The sequence below is a fragment of the Mus caroli genome, unplaced genomic scaffold, assembly GCF_978045245.1.
Source record: "Mus caroli unplaced genomic scaffold, Mus_caroli_1 scaffold_11, whole genome shotgun sequence".
NCBI lineage: Eukaryota > Metazoa > Chordata > Mammalia > Rodentia > Muridae > Mus > Mus caroli.
Window position 1 is genome coordinate 114,909,947 of NW_028227266.1, and position 25,173 is coordinate 114,935,119.

The 25,173-nt window shown below is 44.4% G+C and overlaps 1 protein-coding gene across 3 annotated transcripts in view; it reads left to right on the plus strand.

Annotated features, from left to right (window-relative positions):
• Positions 1–25,173, plus strand: part of Gadl1 (GAD like acidic amino acid decarboxylase 1) — a 168,618-nt gene that overhangs the window by 90,357 nt on the left and 53,088 nt on the right. For all 3 annotated transcript variants that reach the window (XM_029481848.2, XM_085828150.1, XM_085828151.1), the window contains 2 exons: positions 9,421–9,620; positions 24,482–24,533. In XM_029481848.2, the coding sequence (XP_029337708.2) occupies positions 9,421–9,620; positions 24,482–24,533 (252 nt within the window). The remainder of the gene's footprint in view (positions 1–9,420; positions 9,621–24,481; positions 24,534–25,173) is intronic.

The following is a 25,173-nucleotide window of genomic DNA, read 5'->3' on the forward strand; positions in this document are numbered from 1 at the left end:
CGTCCTTCAGCTGCTGTGCCAGCACAGGCCAGGGGGAATCACAGAATGTCAGGGATGGAAACCAGCAGGACTGGGGAGGCTCAGAGTTCCTGTCTGCAGAGTTGACTGGGTGAAGTTAGTCCTGTCTGTTCTGACACACTTCTAGCTGCTCAGCACAGGAGACTGTTCTGCGCATCATGGCAAGTCACAACAACAGCAAATCTGAATACTGGCTTTATTTGTGTCACCTCTGAGGTACAACCCGTAGATCTGTGCCTTTTGTATCTTGGAAGTTGTCTTCCTCCTGAGGAAGATTCCAGCAAGCTCCATATTCTGTCTGTCTGAGGATGCTGTTCTTCACGTGTATGTGTGCATGCATATATGTTAACACAAATAATACAAAAAAAGCCACGTAATAACCCTAGTTTCATGTTCTTATGAGGACTCAGCCTGTCAGCTGACTCTAGACTCAACACAAACGTGACATCATGCTGATTGAAGGTTTTAGGATGATATTTAATTTTATTTTACTTTTTCATTTTTCCATTGTGCACACATGTCCATGTGTGCTCGTGCGTGTGAGCCTGTGTGTGCTTGTGTCTGTGAGTGTGTGTGTGCTTTTGTGTATGAGCATGTGTGTGTGTGTGCTGGTATGCGTGAGCATGTTTGTGTGAGCTTGCATGTGTGCTTGTGTGTGTGAGCACGTGCTTGTGAGTTCACATGCATGTGTGTGCTCGTAGAAACTTAAGAATGATATCAGGAATTATCCTCAATCGTTCTCTCACATCATCAATGAGGCACGATCTCACAGTCAAACTGATTAGCTTGGTTTTACTAGTCAGCTTATTCTGGGATCCCCTTCTGAGGTTAGCAGTAGTAGTAATAATAATGATAATAATAACAATTAACAATAACATGATTTTTTTGTAGAATTTTTTGCTATGGAATAAGATTTTATTTACTGGTATCTGTAAATACAGAATGGAGAATTTTAATGTTGCTGGAGGCTAAGCCCCATTGTACCAATTGGCCTTGAGTGATAGAGTCAATTACCAGAGACAGCAGCTTGTCTTATTTTTCTTTTCATGAAAGGAAGAAAATAGGATGGAACAGAAAACCCCAGTCTGCATTCACTGCACAGTAAAGTGCATTATTCTATGAACCATATGTTTAACTTGTCTGTAGGGCAGGTACTGTGTCCTTCTGTAATTAAAAATAATTTCTTGTGGTAGATGGTCAGAACTTGAAAAAGCACCATTTTAGATTGTCATTATCAGAGACAGACACTCAGGGGGAACTGAAAAATATCCCTCTGCTCTGAGAGAAGCCCAATGGGGCTATTTTTAAACGCTAGTCAGGTGGCAGCAGGACAGCCGGGTGACCCCTGCACTATCAAATGCCTCCCTATTTGTAGAAGCACTTACACAGCCTCCAAGAGACGGAGTCTAACTTTCCTGTCTCCTGTAGGCAGTGTCATGGTTTCAAATTATTAAATTGCATTTCTTAAAAATATCTTTCTAGCTCAGCCTCTTCATTCTCTAGTCGGCTCATGCCAACCCCTAGATAGGAGGGCTTAAGGGAAATACTGTGCTTCAGGAGAAAATGTAGAAGTTCACCCTGTGCTCTGTCAAAACTCTGAAAAGCCCTGTGGGAAAACTTAGCACGACTTCCTGTAAGAAAGGGTAGGGTGGGCTTCCTAAGCACCCGGCAGTCTTTAATGGTGGATGCTTTCTGCAGACATCAGACTGATTCAGCACCTGGGATGTCTGATCATCTGCTGGCAACACTCAGACCTCTAACAGGAAAGTCTGGAAGCTGTGCCTTCCCTTCTCCCCCACTCCCATCACTGTTCCTCCCCCCTTCTTCCCTCCCTTACTCTCCCCTCATTTCTTTCTTCTTCTTTCCTCTCTCCTCCTGCCCCTCTCTTCTCTTCTCCTCCTCTCCTCTGTTCTCCCTCCCTGTACTCCCCTTCCCTCCCCTCCTCCTTTCCTGGCAAAGAAACCTATGCCCTGAAGGCTGCTGTTTCTGGGAGCCATTTTGCTGTGAGGCTGCTCTAGGATCCTGAGATAAAAGGACCCAGCCAGTCAAAAGAGAAAGAGCATCCCATGGGGGCTGCATTGGATAGACTACAGGACAATCAGGGGGACAATCAGGGGGACCTGCAGAGCTAAGCCCACCACATCCACAAAGCATCTTTCCTGCCCTGGGGCCCAGAGCCGAAGGGATGGTTTTGTTCAGAGCATACTGCAAAAGGGAAACTACTTGCAGTTTCTAAAAGCAACTCAGGTTCTCAAGAGGCTATCAACCTGAAGGCTGAAGGGGAAAGACACAGACAGCATGTTAAACCTTTCTTTCTTTCATAGAATCATGAATTAAACTCTCATACAACATTCCTTCTCAGACCACTAGGAAGTAAATGAATGATGATTTACTTATTAACAAAAGTAAGAGGGTAAAGTCCTATGCTGCCGGACACCTCACGCATGTATACAGGACCCTTGCTGCAACCAGCTTAATCAGGCAAATCCTGAGCCAGGTCTCAGAAGGCTGACAGCACAGGTACATTCTGAGTAGCTGTGACAACAGGAAGAAGGTATGAAAGGAGAGGTTGGGAAGGCGAGGTGACAAGTTCACCCACCTGGGTAACAACCCATAGAGCAGAACGGCAGACTGTTCACCAGCTCTTCCAACATGCATGTACAAGCGCCCTCGACACCATCAAATGTCGATGCCTAGCATCCTCCAGGCAAAGGGAGTGTGCCCTCGAGAACACAAAACCAGAGGGGTTTTACAGATGGCAGCCATGGCCCAGAAATACCTCACAAGGGTGGGAAAGAGATGCATTGATTTCCCCTGATTCTTCCAAACATGATCCAACTGAAGTGCCTCAGGAGGAGAGCTCTGGCTTCTCACAAAGTTCAGTCACTGAGAAACCAGAAGAGCCTTTTGCAAGTTAGATTCCATTCTGGAAGACTTTAACTTTTACTGTAACACAATGAAGGATCTTAGACTAGCAGAAAGAAAAGAATGAGTTAAGTAGACGCCCCTCCTCCCAAATAGACAGATCAAAGAAACGGTGTAAGGAAAATGAAAGATGTCTAACCAAAGGACTCACGGGAAATGGATGCTGACTCTGGGATAGAGGTGAACGTCGAGCAAAGTTCAGACTCTGGGTGAACTAAGGCTCAGAACAGGAGGCCTGGCTGCTTTAAGAGTTGAGGGGGGCTGCTCATAAGTGACCAGATCTTAACCACAGGGTGCGTGAGGTTCATACCCAGGCATCAGTCATTAATACGCATGACACCAGGGAAAGAAATTTCACAGAACTGGGGCAGGGGGATTGCTCTAAAATACAACTCTGTGACTTCTTAGAGGTAAATGGTTTCTATGACCCATTTCTTATCTGTATGAGTTTGTGTGCGAAGGTGCACTTGGGTGGGGTATGCAGTCATGTGTTCATTCATTCATTTTGGGGATGGGGGTCAGGGTTCAATCTTCAGAGTCTACCCCTGTTACTGTTCACCTTGTTTTATTTATTTATTATTTTGCAAAAACAGAGTCATTTCACTGGTTCTACCCACTTGGCAAGACTGGTTGATCAGTAAGCCCCAGGCGGCAAGAGGCATATACATGAAGAGTACTGGCCAAGCTGTGGTCCCGCCTTTCCAGCTCAGACAAGGTCCTTATTGGTTGATTTGGAAGACAGGGCGTGTCTCAATAGGTGAAGATTTCCACTCCAAAGTGTGTCCTTGTAGTCATGGATAATTACCCCTAGGTGGTGGGTGAAGGATGCCTGTCCCTGAGGTTCTCCTTCCCAGAGGACTCAAGAGCCAATGTTTAGGATCATGACTAATCTCTCTTCATTCAGCCAGAGAAAGAGACAGCCATGATGGCAAAGCTGCCCAGGCTTCAGGCGGCTTCTAGAGTTGCTTTGTGGGTCCAAGTGAGGAGCTGATGTTGGTTACCCAAAGCAGCTTCCTAAGAATCTGTCTGCCCAGCTCAGTGTGAACAAAGGCCTCTGAATGACCTGTGCTTCCGTACTGAAACCTTGATGCACCCTTCCTCCCTCCCTTCCTTCCTTCCTTCCTTCCTTCCTTCCTTCCTTCCTTCCTTCCTTCCTTCCTTCCTTCCTTCCTCCCTTCCCTCCCTCCCTTCCCTCCTTCTCTCCCTCCCTCCCTCCCTCTTTCCCTCCCTTCCTTCCTTCCTCCCTCCCTCCTTCTTTCCTTCCTTCCTTCCTTCCTTCCTTCCTTCCTTCCTTCCTCCCTCACTCCCTCTTTCCCTCCCTTCTTTCCTTCCTTCCTCCCTCCCTCTTTCCTCCCTCCCTCCCTCCCTCCTTCCTTCCTTCCTTCCTTCCTTCCTTCCTTTCTTCCTTCCTCCCTCCCTCCCTCCCTCTCTTCCTCCCTCCCTCCCTCCTTCCCTCCCTCCCTCCCTTTGTCTTTCCCTCCCTTCCTTCCTCCTTCCTTCCTTCCTTCCTCCCTCCATCCCTCCCTCCCTCTTTCCCTCCCTTCCTTCCTCCCTCCCTCCCTCTCTTCCTCCCTCCCTTCCTTCCTCCTTTTCTTCCTTCCTTCTTCCCACCCATTTACCTTTCTCTCTCATCTCTTTGTTCCCTTTCCCTTCTCTCTCTTCCTTTTTTTTCCTGTCATTTCATAAGATACCTCTATTGACTTCTCTTAAAAGCATACTGAATCTCCATTCTTAATAAAAAGTCATCTTTTTGGAGAATTTCTGAGTATTGCATTCATGTCAATTTTATTCTCCCCATCCAGTCCCTTCTGTGTTCCTGTACTGCTACTCAGACTCATGATCTCTTTCTTCATTATTGTCACACACACACACACACACACACACACACACACACACACAGCTACACCCAAAGACACACAGACATACATACTCAGAAACACACAGACAGACACACACAGACATGCACACACACAGACACACACAAACAAAGCACACAGAGACACACACAAAGTACAGAGAGACACACACAGAGGCACACACATACACAAAGATACACACACAGGCATACACACATACATTCTTAGAGTCCATTTAGTGTTGCATGTATAAGTATGTGTTTAGGACTGACTGAAACTAGATAACATTTGGGGGCTCTTTTCTGGAGAAGGCCAATTCTCTCTCTTTCCAAGATGAGACATCTAAAGAGCCACATTACTAAGAAGGTCAGGTATAGATAATCAGTCAGATCTGCTGCTTTCTTTGGAGGAAGATCGTAGGCAACCCTGCTACCAGGCTAAGATTTCCTGTACGACCCTCATTCTATTCTGTCAGTGCCCTTTGTATTTTGTGTTATTTTGACTCTATGGTGGGCAAGTATGTCACTCCACAGGAAAGGTGAGTGAGGACTGTCACACTCTGGATCAGGGTGCTGACAGCCTGCTCTGTGGCTGTCTTTGCAAATAAGAGAGTCAAAGAAAGAGTGAATGACCAACACTGAGAGGGATCAGGCACACCAATGTGCACTTGGGAGAAGTGGGGTACAGCTCTGCTCAGGGATTGAGGGGTGTCCCTGGTGGACACTGGATCGTGAGCCTTTCCCAAGATGCCTGTTTAGAGCACAGAATAAGATTCCTCACCTCTGTTGGGCACATGAGAGAGCCGTGACTCTGTCTGAGCTGACACCTACAGCTGAATCAAAAGCAATCACATTGCCCGATTCCCTCTTCATCTTTCCATATCTGAAACAACGTTTACTGTCTGTGGGAGCCTGAGAGGATCTCCTCACACACCCTCCTGACTGTGGCATCTAAGATCCTTGACCATTCTTCCTTTTCCTTCCACCCATCTCAATAGTTAAACTTCAACTCGTTAATTAACTCTGTTCATTAAGAATTAACACCTAATCCCACCCTTCTCCATTTCCTCTCTCTCAGCCCTGGGCTGATGCGTTCCCATGGAAGAGTCCTGTGTGGCATCTCTAAGGTCTCTAAGGAAAGGGACCTTGCCACGGAACTCTGTGGCCCACTTCTCTGCCTCCTGTCCTAGCACCTGTGGTGTAGTTTGCTTCTCTGCCTCTGGTCCCACGAGAAGCTTTCTAATGACAGTGGTGCTCTGCTTCATTGCCACATCTCCAGAGCCTGGCACAAGTTTCTCTGTGTGTTAACATCCCTGAAATGTTTACTACATAAGTAAATGGAGCCAATTAAGAGGTCTGGTTATTTCTTTTCTTTTTTTAAAATTTTTTAATTTTTAATTAATCTTTTATTTTTACTTTCCAGATTTTTTTAATTGGGTATTTATTTCATTTACATTTCCAATGCTATCCCAAAAGTCCCCCACATGCTCCCCCACCCTTTGACTTTTAAAATATTATTTATTTTTATTCTTGAGTATTTCATATGTGTATACAATGGGACACAATCATGTCTACCCCACTTCATGTTTCTCTCCCAACTCTTTCAACAAACTCCCTTATGTCTCTTTCTACTTCATTTCTCTTTGTGTTTGTGTATGTGTATGTGTGTCCTGCATGTGTATGTAGCACAGGACAGTAGAAGGGTTTGGCTCTCCTAGAGATGAAATTACATGCAGTTGTGAACTGTACAACATAGATGCTAGGTGCTGAACTTGGGTCCTCTGAAAGAGCATGCAGTGCTCTTAACTGCTGAGCCATCTCTCCAGTATCCACCACTTTCCTGATAACCCACTAAGTCCAGTGTGCACTGCTCTGATGTGTGTGGGGGAAGGCTATCTACTGGAAGGTGAAAAAAATCTACCAATGGTACAGAGGAAAAGGAAGACCTATTATTCTCCCTACCCCAGCATCTCTCAAGGGGCAGCCACTTGGTGTTTGTAGGCTTGGAGAACACCTCCCTCATCAGAAATTTGGCTGGATTGATCTTGTGGAGGTAACCACAGCTAGAGTTAGTTCATGGTGTAATAACCATTGAATCTCACGGCTTTCCTCCACATCTGGCTCTTGCTGGATGATGTTTTAGGTTAAAGCCTTGCCTTCTTTGCTGCAGCCTGAATTTTATTCCATACATTCTATCATCAAATATCAGCTCCAGTACCTACGACCACCTGGGGGTTGCATGCCCAGGACCCTGGCATCACTGCCTAAATGGACAAAAAATATATACAATTTTAGAATGAATTAATCGCCATAAAGATGATTACTGGTGTCCAATTGCTAAACAATTTTTTAAAAATTGTTTCCATGTCAGTAACAGTGGCCTGGGAGAGGATTGTTGGTAGGTTTGTTCATCAAGCTAAAATGTTGGTTGCTGAAGAGTAATAAGACAGAAAGTCTGTGCGTGAGATGCAGAGTTTTGACATAAAGCAGTCTGTATGGTCACTGACTGCTGGCAAAGAGACAGCTAAATTGGATGCTTCTCGTGGACGTCAAAGGTTCTTTCGTGATCTGGACAAGGAGAGGATACAACCCACGGGCTGGGCTGAGCTTTGAGGAGGTCCTGAAGTACCCAGGTCCAAGCACTCTCTCCAAGTGTACTTGGGTGTCCACTGTTTAAGCATCAGGATGTGAACGAAGAGGCAAGCCTCAAACCCAAGCTGCCATCATTTGAACTCCACCATCTCAGAGACACAGGATCAAGGGTATTTGAATTTAAATGCCATAATCACACTCAGTGTCTGAATAAATAGTCTGACTTTAGAAAATGTCAACTTCGCTTACAGTTATCAAATGTGCTAGATTAAGCATTGTGACAGAGAGGCAAAGTGAAAGCAGAGCTCCGTTCCCTGCCTATCTCTATTGTGTAATCTATTCTGAGCCCTTTGCAGACAAAAGGACCCGACTCTTGCATTAAATGTTTCTTAGGCATCCTTGAAGATTGGCTCTTGTCTAGATTTGACCAGCAGAAGGTTCAGATAAGAGGTTAGAGGTGGGAAGCCATGTCCGTCTATCTGTGTAGCATTAAAAGGCACAGAAACCAGGCAACAGAAAGTTTTTAAAAATGCAGTAACTGGGGAGATGGCTCAGTGAGTAAGAGCACTTGTTGCACATTGTAAGGACATGAGTTCAAATCCCTACCAACCCTTGTAAAAAGCCAGGTGTGCAGGAAGATACAGAGAGCAAAACCGCAGCATCTTAGTGGTCCCCCACAGAACTCTAGGTTCAGAGAGAGATCCTGTTTCAAGGAAGTAAGGTGGAGAGTGATAGGGAAGGGCACCCAACCTTGCCACTCCATACATCTGCACAGGCGCACATTGTCTTACCTAAGGTTTCTGTTGCTGCGATGAAGCACTATGACCAGAAGCGACTTGTGGATGACAGTGTTTATTTTGCTTATGCTTCCCACATCTCAGCCCAGCATTGAAAGCCAGAGCCGCTGCAGAGGCAACAAGGCATGCTGCTTACTGGCTTGCTACCTCTGGCTTGCTCACCCTCCTTTCTTATAGAACCCAGGGCCACCAATCCAGGGGTAGCCCTACCCACAATGGACTGGGACTTCCCATATCAATTATTAGTTAAGAAGATGCCCTTTAGGCTTGCTTACTACTTTATAGAGACATTTTCTCAGTTGAGGGTCCCTCTCCTCTCAGATGGCTCTATCTTGTGTCAAGTTGACATAAAAATTAGCCAGCACACACATACACAGCACCATCATCCACAGTAAATACTATACTACACTATACTATACTATACTATACTATACTATACTATACTATACTATACTATACTAAAAACAGAGGGATAATGTACAGCAGAGATAAGTGCAGACAAGAGCTTGCACAGGGGACATGATCAGTGGAGAATGGTCAACAGAGGGAAGTGGGGGCTCTCGTAAGGACTCTCAGGGAGTCCTTCTCAGGAAGCATGGCTTCCATTTAAGTAACAGGTGAAGACAGTCGAGTGATGAGAACCAGAGTCAAGTCACCAGACCAAATAAGATCAGGGTGAAACAAACAAAAGAGTAATGGTGGCTTCAGGACGATGAGCCACTGGTGCCGATGCTCTGGGACGATGAACTACTGCTTCAATCTTGTTTCATTCTTCCACTGGATTAGCTCCTCCTGGGTTATTGTCACATCTGGCTGTTCAGTGTGGATATCTGTTGAAAAGAAGGAGATCTAAAAGCTTAGATTTCAAGTTCTGTGAAACCGATCAAGATTTTGTTTTCTCGTAGAGTTGCTTTGAGTGACTTAAAAATTTACTTCTTTTGAGAAACTGAGGCCTTGATATTGTTGATATTGTAGATATGGAGCCTTTGGTCCTCTTAGCTCCTCAAAGGACTTGGTGTCACTAGGAAGGTGGGTCTTGCATTGCCTGATCCTGGGTGAACTTTAGATTTCTACCTTAAAGCACACAGGCTGTATCTAACTGTCAGCAGCCAGAGAGTGGTGTGTGCCTGGGGGCCAGTAGGAAAATGTCAAGCAGGGTTTGTTTCTGCACATATTTGACATGGAGCTTAAAGCGAATGGGCTCAGCCTCTCTCCTTTCTTTCTTTTCTAAAGGATCTTCTTAAGAAGTGCTACTCTGCCAAAGCAACGTATCTGTTCCAGCAGGATAAATTCTATGATGTCAGCTATGACACCGGAGACAAGTCCATTCAGTGTAGCAGGAGGCCTGATGCATTCAAGTTCTGGATGACCTGGAAGGCGCTGGGCACATCAGGACTCGAGGAGAGAGTAAATCGTGCCTTTGCTCTATCTCGGTATGTGCATGTGTGTGTGTGTGTGTGTGTGTGTGTGTGTGTGCGTGCACGCAAGTGTGTGTGCAAGCGTGTGTGCATGTTTGTGTGTGAGAATATGCATCTGTATGTGTGTGTTCATGTATGTGTGTGTGCAAGCATGTGTGTGTGTTTTTGTGTGTGTGAGAATAGGCATCTGTATTTGTGTGTTCATGTGTGTGTATGCAAGCATGTGTGTGTGTTTGGGTGTGTGAGAATATGCATCTGTATGTGTGTGTTCATGTGGGTGTATGTGTGTGTGAGAGTGTGCATGTGTATGTGTGCATAATGTTCATGCATGTATCTGCTTGTGCATGAGTGTGCATGTGTATTGTATATATATATATATATGTATATGTATATGTGCATGCACAAATAAAATGAGCATTGGTAGATTCCATACATACTCTTTACTTATGAGTTCCTTCTTGCACACAATGAGCATTTCCTTCAGGCCTACAATAGCTTAGAAATATGACAGAGAAGTCCTTCTATCCTCCCTTCAAGCGACTGAGGGACACAGCAAGAGCGCAGAATGGAAGGAAATATAATACAAATTTTTGAAAGCCAGACTGGTGGCAAATCTATAACCATAGCATTCAGGAGGCTGAGGCAGCGGAATTTCTGGGAAGTCAAGACCAGGCATGGCTATATGGAAAGATCCTGTCTCATACATACATACATACTGTCTCATACATACATACATACATACATTTAATTATATACTTTAAAAATTAGCCTTCCCAAATCCAGATTTTTTTCTCAAAGAAACAAAACTTCTTCATCCTACATTGAATCAGACAGATACTGAGGGTCCAGAGACCCATAGTTCCCATCTTGGCCTGCTGTGCTTTGCAAGCACAGAAGAAGGACAAACCAACTCAACTTTAATTTTTTACACTCAAGATATGGTTTTACTATATAACCCTGGCTGTCCTGGAATTCACTATGTAGACCATGTTGGCCTCAAATTTACAGATCCACCTGCCTCTGTCTACTGAACGCTGGGATTAAAGGAGTAAACCACCATCAATGGGAGAACAAACCAACTCAAAACACAGCGTAGCTTTAAAGAATGTGTGGACTTCCTTTACCTCTGTTTTACTCCAGCAAAGTAACAATAATGGAAGTTATTTCAAATAGGTTCTTGAAGATTGTATTTCCCTTCCTTTTATGTGGGTGAGTTATTCCCCCACATGTGTGTATATGCACCTTGTGCATGCCGTGGCCACAGAGGACACAGTTCAACCTCAAAGGGCAGGAAGTGGCCTCTACCAGGACAGGTAAGGAGTTGGCATTGGCCCTTTGAGAGGTCAGGAGTCAATAATTCGAGTGATTGTTCTTTAGAGTGTTTTAGGGGGCTGGAGAGGTGGATCTATAAATAAAAGCATTGGCTGTTCTCCCAAAAAACTCAGGTCCATTCCCAACACCCACATGGTAGCTCACAAGGTCAGCAACTCCAGTTTCAGGGGATCTGACACCTTCTAGCCTCTGAAGGAACCAGGCACACATGGTGATAAACAGACATACATGCAGGCAAAACAGCCATGCACAGAAAAGAACACCAAGGAATTAGCGTAGTGCCTGCAAATACTGTCTGATATTGCTGTGGGTGTGCTCAGTGCAACAGACAACTCTTAGCACAGAGAGCAAGAAACGATTTATTTTGTGCCAAACATTGATCATCATTTTGGAACACAGATTAAATTTGCCTCCTAAAACTTATTCTACCATAGGAGTAGTCCATGAAACCTTATTAGGTACAGAACAAGGGCAGTCAGAAAGAAAGAAAGCCAGAAGTCAAGACATTTACCAAATACCTTGTGGGAATTGCAGGAGGGCAGATTATAGAAAAGCAGTGAGAAAGCTCCTTGTAGGTTTTAGAGGCTATCTGATGAGACTCTAGCTTTTGGATTGGTAAAAGGTAGCGGTCTGCTAACTTCTACGTTTTAAAGATTTTTATCTAATAGTCAAAGTGGTGTTGGGTCAGAGGTAGGCAATTATCAATGGCAACATAGCTGTGGGCGATATGGGAGCTTGGCAAAGGAGGGTAATAGAAGAAGAGATACAGGACTCTGGATTCATTTCAGGAATGAATAATTTTTATGTTTTATATGGCCATTTATACGTAGTTTAACCAGCTACTAAAGATAGCTCTGCAAGCAGAATTTAAGCAAATAGTCTTTTGAAGCCCTTTATCTGAATTTCTCCTTCCATACTCCCCTGTCCTTCGGTCTTATTTGCCAGTGAGGACATTCCTCCTTAGAGGTTATCACATGCCTCCAGCTTTCTACAGCCATGTAGCTACATCTCTGGAGGATTTGTGTTTTAGAAAGGAAGTGCAGAGTATCTGGACCCTAACCCATAATGAATGGTTATTAAGATTAGAGATAGCCCAGGGGGCCGGAGAGATAGCTCAGTGGTTAAGCTCATCTTGTGCAAGCGCGAGGAATCAAGTTTGCGTCTCACAAGCCTAAGTAAAGCCAAATGTGGTAGTGAATGCCCATCTGTGATCCCAGAGCTCCACAGGGGAGACAGGAGAGTCCTCCAGTACAGAGTCCTGGCACAGGGTACGGAGAACAATAAAGATACCCTGCCTTAAACAATGCGGAAGGTGAAGAGCAGCACATGAGGCACTCCTATGACCTTAACACACAAGTGACCACACTGTAAAACATGTACACACACACACACACACACACGGAGACGTTCATGCCACCCTAAAATTATGAGTGCCCCTGTCCCCTGGCATACTGTGTGACACAAAATAAAAGGATCCTAGCAAACTAGTAGAGCCCCAGTAGGGGCTTGGAACAGGGCAGTGAATGCTTCAACCTCACACTCTCCATCTTTATGGAAGTTCACATGGGTGTGGGCAGCATGGCACCTCCCCATAGTGCCAGTGAGATGGTCAGCTATTCCAGAGTTTGTGCCCATTCTCCATTGGCACAAAAGCTGTATAAAAACACTTGCTGCTGTGCAATCCAGTAGATCTGCACCATGATTCTGGTCTCCCGAGTCTGTTACCTGGGTTTGTGATTCTTCCTCTCTCATCCCCTCCTGGATCCCAGCTTCCACAGTAGAGTGGGCTGGAGACATGGCTCAGTGGCTAAGAGTGCTTTCTTCTTTTGTAGAAGACCCCACTCAGTTCCCAGCACCCGCATGGTGGCTCCCAACCACCTGTAATTCTAGTTCCAGGGATTCTACTATCCTCTTCTGACCTCTTGTGAGTTTCTGAACTCACATGGTGCACATACACATACTCAAGCACACATGCACATATTCACATACAATTCAATACATCAAAATCCAAAACAAACAAACAAAACCAAACCTCTGTCGAATCTTGAGAGGAGCGTGCCTTAACTAGAGATGGGGTTAATGTGCCCCTGCTAGAAGTACAGAGACAATGACCCAGCCATGAGAGCAGGAGACTGTTTATAATAAATATTCATACCTGCCCATTAAATTAAAATAAAAGTCAGGAAGCTATGCCCCATTTCTTATTTTCTTGTTCTATTTAAATGTGGCAGGGTGCCGGGTTGTTTTGCCAAAGCCTCTAAGTGATCCAGTGACAGGTGTCTTGAAATAAGGCAAGATATAAATATTTGATGATGGTATTTATTCTGAAATTAATATTCATCTCAGGGTGGAATGGAGTTTATAGTCTACGGATACTTTCTAATTCTTTCAGACGCAGTATCACAGGAGGATAAATGTTAACATTTCAATTCAATTCAACAAATCCTTATTGTTTGTAAACGTTTGTCAAGTTGAATTGAGTGGAATTAACATTTCAGTGAATAGCGCTGCAGGCTCTGTGACCTATATTTAAATATTTGAGAAAAACACCCTTCTGCTTCCATACTGTTATTCACAATGGGTGTTTGCACCCCTCCTCTTTCCACACTTTTGATGGACAACAATATATTCCTGGGGTCAGCAACAGTCACATTATCCTTCTGTGCCCACTGCCAAAAAAAGGGACAGAGTCCTTTTAAAAGACCTCTCTCTGAAGGACTGTGAAGTGACATTCTTGGAGCGTGTTTCTCCAGGATTAAGAATCTTAGAATCCTGGTCTAATTTCTCTCTGATTGTCTTGTAGCCCTGTTTTCAGAAAAGGTTAAATATTATCTCAATTCTGCTGTCTGTTCTTTTGGTGTGAACTGTGGGGTTAAAGGCAGGTCACTGGCTCTCGGGAGAAAAATCCCAATTAACACTCTCTGCCTTTGTCTTAGGTTTATGAGGGCTATAAAGAGACACTGTGACCAAGGTGGCTTATAAAAGAAAGCATTAAATTGAGGGCTTGCTTACAGTTTCAAGGGGTTAGTCCATGATCATCATGGCTGGGAGCACAGCATCAGGCAGGCAGGCAGACAGGCAGGTATGGTGCTGGAGCAGCAGCCGAGAGCTCACATATGACCCAAAAGTTGGAGGCAGACAGAGTGCAGGCATAGACCTGGTGTAGCTTTTGAAAACTCAAAACCTACCCCAAATGACAGACTTTCTACAAGGCCACACCCCCTGATCCTTCCCAAACAGTTCCACCAAACAGACATTCAAATACAGGAACCTCTGAGGGCCTCTTTCACTTAAAACACCATAGCCTTTTAAGGGAGTGCAAATACCACCACTGCAGTAACTGCAAGCTACCTTGAGTTGGGTTTGCAGAATCCCTTATACTCAACTCTGTGGGTTCTCATCGGCCACCACAAACTGGCCCCGAAATAACAAGTCAGGTTATCTCCTTCAACTATAGCATTACCATTCTGATATTATTTGTTCCTAAGCCCATGGAAATTCAATCTGGAGTTTACCAGAGGTCACTCATGTTCAGAAAGCTCTACCTCTTATAATTTCTATTCCGAGTCAACTAGTTGTTTCCCCTCCAAGAGAGTTAACCTGTTGTTTTCCCTCCAAGAGGGATTACCTTCCTCTAGTAGATTACTGCTGTGCTCAGCAAGGCTGGCCTGATGAGGGGACCGAATCGAGAATGCACATGCATCATTGTCATCCTGGTGCAGCTAAGACATCATTCCTCAGGTCCTCCATCAAGTGTCTTGGATCCTGAAGACCCGTGCAGCATTTCCCCTGCCTTGGCCAGCCAGGCTCATTCTCAGTCTATAGATCTACTCTTCCACATTCCAGCATCTAAGCAGAGCCTCATTCTGCAATCGATACATTTACCTTAGGATGGAAGGATCAGATTTGTAGAGGCCAGTGCTCAAATAACTCTCTCTCCTCCCCTGGCAAAGCAAGGGAAGATATATTTTAATACAACATTTTTATTTATTCTTCGATAATTTCATACACAAATACAATGTCTTTGTTAGTATTCCTCTCACACACACTCCCTCCAACTCCTCTTGGGTCTCTGCCACATCCCCCTCCCAACTTCATGTCCTCCTGTTCTGTGTTTCTATTAACCCCTCTCTGCCCAATCTGTGCAGCCCATGTAGACATAGGTACAGAATTATTCACTGGAGAGTGATGCACTAGCCAGGGGCTGAAAAGAAAATGGACTCCCCTCCCCTCTCTAGGTCCTCTGTTAGGAGTGGGGACTCCTGAAGCTCTCCCTCATCCAAGCTGGCTTTACTTTGTGCAGGCCACCACAGCTGCTGTGAGTTCCTGTGCTTGTGGGTCATGTCATGCTTAGGAGGCAGTTCCATCCCGGCCCTCCTGACCTCTGAAAGAGCAGACATGTTTAAGATGTGAAGGATTCTGATCACGTGGGCTTTCAGGATCTAGTGAGAAGAGGAGGGGGTTCCACTGTTCTCCATAGCACACACATCCCATTCCAACTGGGAACACAGCATCTCTCTCAATAAACATCCATGTTTCCAAATCCCTTCCCTTTGGGTTGTTGAGGAATCAGTGTGCCCGTGAGCCCAAAGCGAGGCGCACAGAGTGGGCATTATCGAAAGCCTGGGTGAGAGGGTTGGTGGGGGATAGCTTCACCTCTTCCAGGGCTAGGAGATGGTTAAGTAGGAAAAGTGATGACTATAAAAGCAAGAGAACCCGAGTTTGGACCCCCAGTACCGTATCAAAAGTCAACATTAAGCTGGAGAGGTAGTCATGTTAAAAGCACTCGCTGATCTGGCAGACGACCAGAGATCATTTCCTACCTCCCTTGTGAGGCAGTGCACAACTGCCTATAACTCCAGGGGATCTGGTGTCCTCTTCTGACCTTCATGGGCACACACACACACACACACACCAGCAGGACCAACACTTTCAGATTTATTTTCTCTAAACTCATCATGTAAGGGGCTGGAGAGATGGCTCAGTGACTGAGAACACTTGTTCTTTCAGAGGACCCGAGTTCTATTCCCACCACTCACTTTAGGTGTCTCACAGCAGCAGCAGCAGCAGCAGCAGCAGCAGCAGCAGCAGCAGCAGTAGCAGCAGCACACCATACACACACACACACACATATATGAATGCACATACTGCGAGCAGACACATACATAGACACATAAAACTTTTAAAAAGAGAAAAAGAGGAGAGAAAGGAAAAGAAAGGGAAAGGAAAGAAGAGAAGAGGAGAGGAGAGGGGAGGGGAGGGGAGAAGAGAAGAGAAGAGAAGAGAAGAGAAGAGAAGAGAAGAGAAGAGAAGAGAAGAGAAGAGAAGAGAAGAGAAAGAAAAGAAAAGATCCAGGTACATTGGCCATTTCTGGAATCACAAGACTGAGAACTCTGAGCCAGGAAGATCCCTGCTATTGCTGCTGCTGGGTAGTCTAGGTGAATCAGTGACTCGAGGGTTAGTGAGAGATCCTGTCTCAAAAAATAAAGTGAAGTGCAACTGAAGAAAGCACAAAGTTGCCCTCTTATCTGCATGGTAAATACATGTACCCACATACATGAACACACCCACCCACACACATAAACACCCCCCATACACACAGATGAACACCCCCCACATGAACATACACACACATGAACACAGCCACATACACACATGAACACACACATGAACATACACACACAGGAACACACACACATATGAACACACCCACCCACCCACCCACTCACATGCACACACACCCAGGGAAGGAGAGAAAGAGGGGAGAGTGAGTGTGAGGAGTGGATGACTGTATTTCTCACAGCTGCCTAGGAAGGTCCACCCTGATTGCCTCCCAGGGCTACCTGCTGCTGAGAGCTGCTGCTAGGCCTTTGTTGTGACATTGGTGTTAAATGGATGGTCACTGGGGGGCAGTTTTTAAAGCAGGCTACAAGAACCATTTGTGCAAGTCTCACCAACAACAAGCAGCAGAAGCTTCCATTCTGCTACTTTATTGGGTCTCCAGCGAGCCGTTCATTAATCCCCCAGACACATGATCTGCAATCTCTCCGGGAGAATCCACTGCATAAAGTTGTGTGAAAGTGGAGGGAATAACCATTTCCTGTCGTGAGGAAGCCTGTAGTGCTATCCAGTGCCTTGGGGCTGATTCCAGCAGGACCAACACTTTCAGATTTGTTTTCTCTAAACTCATCATGTAAGGGGCTGGAGAGATGGCTCAGTGGCTGAGAACACTTGTTCTTCCAGAGGACCTGAGTTCTGTTCCCACCACTCACTTTAGGTGGCTCGCAGCAGCACCAGGGCAACCATCATCCTTTTCTGGCTTCTGTAGGAATCCACATACATGTTACATGCACACAGTCACACACACACACACACACACACACACACACACACACATACTCACACATACACTTGGAATCATGTACACACACATTGAAGCATGTATATACATACAAATACAAAACACACAGACACATTAAAGCATGCACACACACACACATGAAGGCATGCACATACACACACACATATGAAGGCATGCACACATAAGCATACAAAGACACCACATGAAAGCATGCACATACACACATGAAAGCATACCTACATACAAACACACAAAAGCACATGTGTACACACATACACTCACACAAAAGCATGCACACACATAAACACACAAAACATGTGCACAAACACACATGAAAGCATGCACACATATACATAAATACACATAAACATAAGAAAGCATGAACACATACACACACACACACACAAAAGCATGCACACACACAGTGGCATACAAGAAAGCATACACACACACATACATATGGAAGTATGTACATACATACAAACACACAAAGCATGCACAAACACAAAAGCATGCATACACACACATGAAGGCATGCACATACACCCAATCACACACCAACACATGAAAGCATGTGCACACACACATACATGAAAACATGCACATGTACATACAAACACACAAATAAGTGCACATACACTCACTTGAAAGTATACACACATACACATACAAACACACAAAATCATGTGCTCACAAACACCTGAAAGCATGCACACACATACATATACATAAGTATGCACATACAAAAAAGCATGTACACATATACATAAATACACACAAACACACAAAAGCATGTGCACACATACACATACATAAGCATGCACACATATATAAACACACAAAAGCATATCAAAGTATACACACATACCCACAAACACATGAAAGCACGCCTACACACACGAAAGCATGCACACATACACACAAACAGAAAACCATGCATGCACACACACACATAAAAACATGAGCATACACAATATAAAAGCATAAAAACACACAAAATCATGTACTCACAAACACATGAAAGCATGCACACACATACACATACATAAGCATGCTCACACATAAAAGCATGCACACATATATAAACACACAAACACACAAAAGCATGAATACGCACACATCAAAGCATACACACATACCCACAAACACATGAAAGCATGCCTACACACACATGAAAGCATGCACACAAACACAAACACATAAAAGCATGCACACATACACACAAACACACACACAAACACATGAAAGCATGCATAAACATACACACACAAAAGTATGCATATACACGTACAAACACACATGAAAGCATGTACACACACACACACACATACAAGCTCTCCCCTTCACACACAAATAAAACTTTCTTTAAACCTTGATAATCTGAAAAGCAAGCCCAGTGGAACAGAATTAAGCAGCTGCTGTGCAGCACACAAGCCTGAGACACATTCTATTAGAGGGAACACACAGAGAACAGATGGAGAAAGCCCCAAAGCTCCTGGGGCCTTCATGAATCCATCAGAAGTTCTGAGAAGACACCCAGAGATAAACTCAGCCTGAAGTGTGGCAGGGAAACGCTTAAGTAGCTGCTGAATTGAGAACAGGGTTGGAATGGCTGCTTCCAGGAAGAAAATAATGGCTTGCCGAAGAACACACAAAATCCTAGCATGTAAGATGTATGTATTTACTTTTACATTGTGTCTGAGTGTTTTGCCTACATGTATGTATATGCAGTGTATCTATACCTGATATCTACAGAGGCCAGAGGAAGGTGTTAGATTCCATGACACTGGAGTTATGGATGGTTCTGAACCCTTGGAGTCCAGAAGAGAGTGATAGGTTCCCTGGAGCTGCAGTTACAGGCAGCTGTGAAGTATCATGTTGCTGCTGGAAACAGGCTTCTCTGAAAGGCAGCAAGTGTTCTGAACTGCTGAGCCACTTCTCCAGCCCAGAGCCAAACATTTAAATGTAAGACCTTGGAGAGCAAGGTCTGCAGCATTAGGAAAACACGCGTGCATAAAACGAGCCACATTTTGAATACGATGCTGGCTAAAACCACCTCAACATCGAGCGAGGGAACTGAGTAAGCCTTTCCCCAGTTAGCTCTGAGAAGGCTTCTGTTGATGTGTGCACTTTCTCTCCTCTGTCTTCTATGCCAAACTTACTGGGAGGCACAAGAATAAATTTATTGAATTTAGGGTTAATTTTGAAGTTGAATTTCAGTCTGGGTTCTCCATATACTAGAAGGCTTTCTAAAAAATAAAAACTTGCTTTTATTTTAAGTTGCCTCCATATATTTAAAATTGTAAGTAATAAACCCTCTGCATACATGCAGACAGAAGGCACTCAGGCCTTACTTGGATTCTTAATGACACCACCGTTTCATGTATGACGAAGATCAGGTGCCTCATAGAAGTGCTTCTAAATTATGGACTCTGAGCCATGTTTTGTGAGACAGTTGGCTTGTAGGAGATCCTGATAGTTAGTTGATCTGTTGGAAGAAAACACCAACGCCGAGTTCCGACTCGCTTAGGAAATGTGTACCTCTGTGCTTTTCCCCTGGAGAGTCCAGTGTCTATAAGGATGTGCAAGACTCTGGGAAGGCCTGTAACCAAAGACCAGTCAGAGACACTGATGACTGCTTGCCTAAGACCTACTCTCTCTCGGTCATTGCCAGGAGGGACTTGATGTCATTGGAGGGAGCAATGTTCTGGCGGACAACATTGCTTTCCCAACCTTTAGTGCAGAGTCGGGTCTGTGACTCAGCCAGTAAGACACAGAAAGATTTCCATAAGGCCTTGGGGAGGAGTCTTACTGCACAGAGAGGCGGATACATGAGGAGAGCATGCGATAGCTCTGCCTGTCCCTTCCTGGAGCAGTGGTGTGCAGAGATGGGATGCTGCCTCAATGGCTGCCCTGTGAGCACAGGGAGAGTCTCCCCTCCCACACTGAGTGCAGCTAACGTGATGGTGCCTCATTTTCAGTTAACAGTATGATGTCACCCAACCACCTCAGTAAGTCTAAGGACAGAGCAAGTCAGTGCAGGGGTGGTGCTCCTTCTTGTCATGCTCAGCAGTGCTCAAAGCAGTTTGACAGTGGAACTCTTTCTCATGGGGACAGCATTAACCAGGTATGTCAGGACTCATAGTTGAGAGCACTGCTGCTCGGCACTGCTGCTCTCTTTTATGTTTTATTATTAGTACATATCCATTATAGGTAGCAATAGATTTTACTATAAAACTTTCATACGACATTTTGGTCACTTTCACTCCTGATGATCCTCTTCCCACATTCACAAACTCTCTCTCTCTCTTCCCAATTACTCCCCGGTCTATTTTTAACTTCCTTTTGTTTGTTTCTCTGGTGAACTAATGAACTTATTTAGAGGGGTTATTTACAGGAGCATGCATGCTCCTGTATAGACCCATGGCTATATCACTGAAGAAAATGGCTCTCCTTCCCCCTCCCCCAACAACCATTAACTGCCTATGAATGCCTGGGGAAGAGGGGACCTCATCAGGGCCTCGCTCTTCATGATGGAATGTCCTTAGGCACCATGGTGGGCAGGTAATCCCAACTGCTATTGCTTCATTAGTGCAATGGCCGAGTCACACGCATAGGAGGCACTCCACAAAGCTCCAGCCCTTCCAGTCTTTCCTCCCCTCTTCTGTGATGTGCTCTGCACCTTGCTTGGCTAAGTGATACAGGAGTGCTGAGGACATGTGAGTATTTGAGGACTCGGCCCCAGACAGGACAGCTCCACAAGCAGAACATAATGGGAATGCTTTGGCTTGGTTTGGAAAGGCAGCTTCAGCCACTCTGACAAGAGTATTTTAAATAGAAAACACACATAGTAAGAGGAAGTGCCAAACAGTACTAACATCAGGCAAGGGGTTTGCTAGACTGTATCCACATCTCCATTACATGCATGAGGAATCTGAGGCAGGCTCAGGGACCAACCCTACATGATTTGTCTACAGTCACAAGGTTGACCAGAAGCCTGTTAGCAATGTCTAACCTGAAATGCCTTGTCTCCGGTAGGCAGAGCACTGGCCAGGCTCTCCAGACACCGGAGGCTGGTGTAAAAATCGTAGCTCAGCACTCTGAGTATACCAGGTCGCCTACACATTTCTGTCTTGGGGACTGAGATAAAGAATAATTTTCAAATCTTCCTAGGTCGGGTAGAGGTTGTGTCTGTTCTCTGCAGTGCTTACATCTTTCTTTAAAGTTCCTTGTCAGAAGCTGGGCATGAAACCACATCTATGAAACTCTGCGCAAAGCAATAAAATGAGCAGAGTGGCTGCCACATCTACAGCGTCCTCTCTCTCCTGCTTTCAAGTATACTGTCTCGAACATTTAACTCCAGTCCCTGAGCATGTAACTCCAGGCTTGTATCTTCAGGTAGACCATGTAGATAGAGCTTATTTCTGTCTTTCTTTTAAACGATTTTATTTATTCATTTATATGTACGCATCTGTGATTGTGTGGGCACACGTGCTGGGGGAGCCCATGTTCCAGTGAATGCCCAGGGGCATCAGGAGAGCGGAGAGCAGATTGGGTGCCTTTCTCTATCACCCTCTGCCTTAACTTTGAGGCTGAGTTTTCTCTGAACACTGAGCTGTCGATGTCTCAGCTAGCGAGTCACAGCAATCCTCCTGTCTCTGGCTTTGTTGGAGACGAGGTGAAAGGCGTGTGCACGATCACACCTGTCTTCTTACATGGGTGCTGGGGTCTGAATTCGGTTCTTCAGGATTCTTTAGCAAATGCTCCTAACTGTTGAGCCATCTCTCCAGCCCTTCCTTGGGCTTCATTTCTTACAAAACAATGATGAAACATGGACTCAAATTATCTATGTTTCTCAATGCCTTGCTTTGGAGATGTGTCATTTACAGCAGAGGGTTTGACTGACAGAGTCTGCTCATTTTAACAGGTGCTCACCTGGTGCAACTGGATCACCCAGAACATTTTAGACCTCCAACCTCTGACCTCCTCTGTATTGTAAAGTTGTTTCTGGTAATTGTTTAGAGAAGATTCACAAAGAGCTGTAGTTTCACACGTGTACACATACACACATGTACACACACATACATATTTAAGTATAATATGTATCTTTCTCTGTGTGATTCAGCGTTTCCTAGCTGAATCACAAACATGGTTGGTACAGTCAGAAAGGCTGGCCCTAAGCCATTTCTCCCCTTCCGTGTGCTCACTGGCACTGGTGGCCTTGTGTCCAGCATCACATGGGTGAAACCACATTCAGTATCCGTGGTGTTGCTAGCATTTCTTGATTGCCAGTGACCTCAAGCTCCATTTATGACCCTTATTAATGATTGGAATCACCTTTTGCTATGCATTAAGGATTCCGAGACTTAACAGATACTTTATACTATGTCCAAAAACCAACATTCAGGGATGTGAATGAGCAGGTAGAATGTCAATCATTTTGTGATTCTGTTTGTGTGCCTACAACACAATTCTTTAAAATTAAGCATCTGTACGACTAGTTAATACAGACAGAATTTTTGCAAGGTTTTGTTTATTTAAAAGTAATTATCTATGTGGAAGTATCAATATTGTATCTTCAGTAAAAAGCTATGTAAATAAAATTGACAGGTGAAAATGCCAAAGTTTATAAATTTGTGCTTTGTGTCCACATTTTAGAATGGCTATGGCAAGTAATGTAAAGCTATAGCAAGCAATCTAGCTGATTAAAACAGAGAGAAACATGCGATTTCTAGGACTTTCTCTAGAAAATAATGTAATGATTAAAACAGAAACAAAAATATGGTTTCTAGGGTTTTCTTACTTTTGTGACAATTCCAGACTTAAAAAAAAAAAAGGCTGCATTAATCTTGTCTTTGAAGTAATCAAATGAGACTCAAGTGTAAAAGTTTCTTGGGGAGTGTTTCCCAAGAAGCAATTGAATATATAGAATTTACTGTTATGGTTGTGTTGCCATGGCTACATGGTAAGAGCATAAGCCTTGAAGCCGGTTCTGGCTGGTAAGTGTGCTGTGTCCTTTTTTCTTTCTCTCTCCCCTTTTGTCATAGAGTAAAATATAATAATTCCCTGGCAAACCCTGTTCTTTCCAAACTTTTGCATATTCACACACACACACACACACACACCACTTCCAAGTCCATTTATCATTGCTTGCATATACATTTGTTTAGGACTGACCACTTGGTCTTGAATAACCTATCAGGAGGCTCTCCCTATAGAAAAGAGTTCTCCCTCTCTGAGTAGCCATTGATGGCCTGTAGCTCTTTACCTAGGAGTGGACCTCGTAAAATGTCCCTGTTTATGTAGAGATCAAAACTAAGCCACAGGAGAGTCAGGCAGTGTTATTCATCCTGTTCAGTGTTATCCTCTTGTTCCAATCGTATCCCAAGTTTTGTGTGTCTGAGACCTTTGCTTATGAGGAAACAATGTTCTTTATATTCATTAGGCCATCATAGACACCCTAGCGGCATCCACACCCCCTCACTTGTAGCATGATATTGATCACTGCTCTTGTTCCCTCTGATCTAGCCATGCACGTGATTAGTTTATGCTCTTTGATCCAAAACTTAAAACCCAAGCAAAAGTGACACACCACAAGTGTTCCCTGTGATCTAGCAAAGTTATTCAAATATCTGGGCTGAACCCCCATAGGGAAGGTGGATATGAATGGGGCTGGAGGTGGTTCAATGGTTAAGGTCATTTGCAAACAACCCAGGTTCAGTTCCCAATACCCATATGGCTGCTCACAGCCATTCATAAGTCCAGTTTTAGGAAATCTGATATCCTCTTCTGAATGCCACAGCAACTGCATGTGTGCAGCACACAAAATGCATGCAGTCAAAGCACTCATACACATACAATAAGATGAATAAATCCAACAAATACAAACGAAGTTGGGTAAGACTCACCCTGACTTTTCATGCCAGAGTTAAAGCTCATGTTAGAATGTGAAGTTTACCTTACCCCCTTAAGACATGTCCTCCTAGGGAGGCCCAGAGTGTGGTCATACAGACGTCCTCAGGGGCATCTGTCCACGTGTATAGCTCTGCCGGTGCTTCCTGGATCCCAGCCTCAGTTCTGTACCAGAAACCATGCTTTGGGGGTATGGAAGTCAAGTCCGTGGTATTTGGGAGTAGCAAATTACCAATATTGTTATTCTTAAGTAATGTTATTTTAATTTTAGGTACCTGGTAGATGAAATCAAGAAAAGAGAAGGCTTCAAGCTGCTGATGGAGGTGAGTGGCTGAGGGACTGAGAGCTTGGACTTGTCACCGACGGTGATGGAGGCAGTTGGTTGCATTGTGCTGTGTTGGTTTCTGTGTTGCCGGCTAAGAAGCAAGTCACTAGCTTAATTCACACAGCCCACTATGTTAATTTACTCTTTTAGTGAACATTTTTCCCCTTGGTTGGATTCAGAGGATGCTCTTGCCTTTAAGTGTTGAAAATTAAAATGCTCAATAATAATTAACAGAGATAGAGTAAATTACGACCTCTTTCCTGATACAGAAATGGCGTCGTGATTGTGCTGTGAACTGGGTCTTTGTGTGCGAGGCTGACCAAGGGTGTATAAAGCATGCATACATGTCCTCTTTCTCTGAAATAAGTGTGAGTGTGTGTGAGCTTTGGAGCACTGGGAACTAGGATGTTTCATTGTAGAGATTGGATCTCTGGCTGTGAATAAGAAGTCAGGTGATTTTGAAGATGAATGTTTTTGTTAAAATATCAGGTAATATAACCTCCCCGCCCCGTGTTTGTGTGTGTGTGTGTGTGTGTGTGTGTGTGTGTGTGTGTGTGTGTGAGTGATTCATATACATGAGTGTATACACATTCGCATGGAAGGCCAGAACAAAACATCAGGTATCTTTTTCTTTCTAT